This window comes from Seriola lalandi, unplaced genomic scaffold (genome assembly GCF_002814215.2).
Source record: "Seriola lalandi dorsalis isolate HSWRI2012SDOR001 ecotype SW California unplaced genomic scaffold, Sedor1 jcf7180001974304, whole genome shotgun sequence".
Lineage (NCBI taxonomy): Eukaryota > Metazoa > Chordata > Actinopteri > Carangiformes > Carangidae > Seriola > Seriola lalandi.
The window spans coordinates 1-2171 of NW_019444970.1; the positions used below are offsets into that span (position 1 = coordinate 1).

The 2171-nt window shown below is 50.8% G+C and overlaps 1 protein-coding gene across 1 annotated transcript; it reads left to right on the forward strand.

Annotated features, from left to right (window-relative positions):
- The first annotated feature begins 6 nt into the window (after positions 1–6).
- LOC111653888 (prickle-like protein 1) lies at positions 7–2165 on the forward strand. Its single transcript, XM_023404617.1, has 3 exons — positions 7–172; positions 258–1130; positions 1256–2165. Exons 1-3 carry the CDS (start codon positions 34–36, stop codon positions 2119–2121), a joined length of 1878 nt encoding a protein of 625 aa, XP_023260385.2. The 5' UTR covers positions 7–33; the 3' UTR covers positions 2122–2165.
- Positions 2166–2171: the final 6 nt, after the last annotated feature.

A 2171-nucleotide genomic window follows, 5' to 3' on the forward strand; every position in this document is an offset into this window, starting at 1 on the left:
GAGTGCACAGAGGCAGAGGGGCGGCATTGGCACATGAAGCACTTCTCCTGTTTTGAATGTGAGACAATTCTGGGGGGTCAGCGCTATATCATGAAGGACGGCAGACCATACTGTTGCGGCTGCTTCGAGTCTCTTTATGCAGAGTACTGTGAGGCCTGTGGAGATCACATTGGTAAGATGATGGTTTTCTCAAGAAAACACCTGTAATACTTGTATAGACTCAAGAGTAGTAATGCTAACCATCTCAACATTTTCAGGTGTTGATCATGCCCAGATGACCTATGATGGGCTTCACTGGCATGCCACTGAGAGCTGCTTCAGCTGTGCTCAGTGTAAGAGCTCTCTACTGGGCTGCCCCTTCCTGCCACACCAGGGTCGTATTTACTGCTCCAAAGCCTGCAGTCTTGGGGAAGATGTACATGCCTCTGACTCCTCCGACTCTGCCTTCCAGTCAGCACGCTCACGTGAATCCCGCCGCAGTGTGCGCATGGGTAAGAGCAGTCGCTCAGCTGATCAATGCAGACAGTCGCTGCTTTTCTCACCTTCTGTCAACTATAAGTTCCCTGGCTTCAGTGGAAATGCTGATGACACGCTGACCAACAAGCTGGCCCACATGAACTTATCTGATGAGCATTTTTGGAGAGGACGTGGTGAGGAGACTGAGGCACCTGAGGACCAGGAGGAGGAGGAGTGGGCTGAGCATGAAGACTACATGACTCAGTTGCTATTAAAGTTTGGGGAACACGGGGTCTTCCAGCAAGCCAATGACTCAAGACCAACAGATTTCTGGATTGCTGAAAAGGACACAAGGTCAAAGCAGGAGTCCTCTAAAGCTGTCAGTGGCAGTGCAGGAGGAAGGGGGAGCCTTGCCAGTAAAAAGTACCAGGCTGACATGTACTGGGCCCAGTCACAGGATGGGCTTGGGGACTCAGCCTACGGTAGCCACCCGGGCCCGGCAAGCAGTAGAAAGATCCAGGAGTTGGAGCTGGATCATGGGGCTGGAGGAGGCTTCCAGGGAGAGGAGCCACAATGGTACAATGACTCTTTGGAGTGTATCACAGATGAGTTCAAGAAAACAGATCAGAGTGTCCGAGACTCCATGGACTCACTGGCTCTCTCCAACATTACTGGTGAGTAGATGTGACATGATCAGGTGTAAGAAAATAATTTTTTATGCGTTGGTAATAGTTAATTTTTAAAACAGGTTCTTGAGTCCATATGCAGACATCTTATAATGTTTCTCTCTCCTCTCCAGGAGCCTCCATAGATGGTGATGGTAAAGATAGACCTTTGGTTTATTCCCTGCAAGGCTTACATGAACTGGAGACAGAAGACTGTGAGAAAACCAGTAATATGGGAACCCTCAACTCCTCTATGTTACACAGAAGTGCAAATTCCCTGAAAAGCCTTGTATCTGAGCAGGAAGAGGAAGTGGAGGAGAATGTTCCAGAAGAAGAGGAGGTGGCTTTACCAGAGGACAAACCCAAACCTCACGTCCCTGCCCTCAGGCGGACGCGTTCACAGTCTAGGCCTCAGCAAGTCAAATTCTCTGACGATGTGGTGGACAATGGCCATTATGGTGATCTCCCAGTGCGCCAGCCCCCTATGAGCGAACGGACTCGCCGGAGAGTGTACCACTTTGAGGAGCAGGGCCAAGAACTTCACTCTGGACGCCACCATCACCACCACAGGAGGCGCCGCAGTCGCAAGTCTCGCTCCGACAATGCTCTTAACCTTCTGCCCAAGGAGAGGGCCCAAATGTGCTACAAAATGGACCACAGAGGGAACGCTCATGGCCCCAAGGGGCACCAAGCCTTCCATGGCCAACCCAGTCCTGCTGCTTTGTCAGACTATGGGCTACAAGGCCCTGCCATGGGGAGGTTCTTGGGGCTGTATGGGGATGATGATGACTGGTGCTCCACATGCTCTTCTTCTTCTTCTGATTCTGAGGAGGAGGGCTTTTTCCTGGGACAGCCCATCCCTCAGCCGAGGCCCCATAGACACTACTACACTGATGACTTGCCCAGCCCTGTGGTAGGCATTTCTTCCTCTCCTTATGGCCAACGGACTAAGTCCAAAAAGAAGAAAGGGCACAAAGGCAAAAACTGTATAATTTCGTAGACTTTCGTTACTCTCTTATACTTTGGGTAATGTTGTGCCATACACCTGCT

Excerpts from the sequence above, each read along its gene's own strand:
- LOC111653888 (XM_023404617.1), top strand. The coding sequence starts at position 34 with ATGAAGCACTTCTCCTGTTTTGAATGTGAGACAATTCTGGGGGGTCAG. Across the intron at positions 173-257 it reads GGCCTGTGGAGATCACATTG|GTGTTGATCATGCCCAGATG; the intron begins GTAAGATGATGG and ends CAACATTTTCAG. Across the intron at positions 1,131-1,255 it reads GGCTCTCTCCAACATTACTG|GAGCCTCCATAGATGGTGAT; the intron begins GTGAGTAGATGT and ends TCTCCTCTCCAG.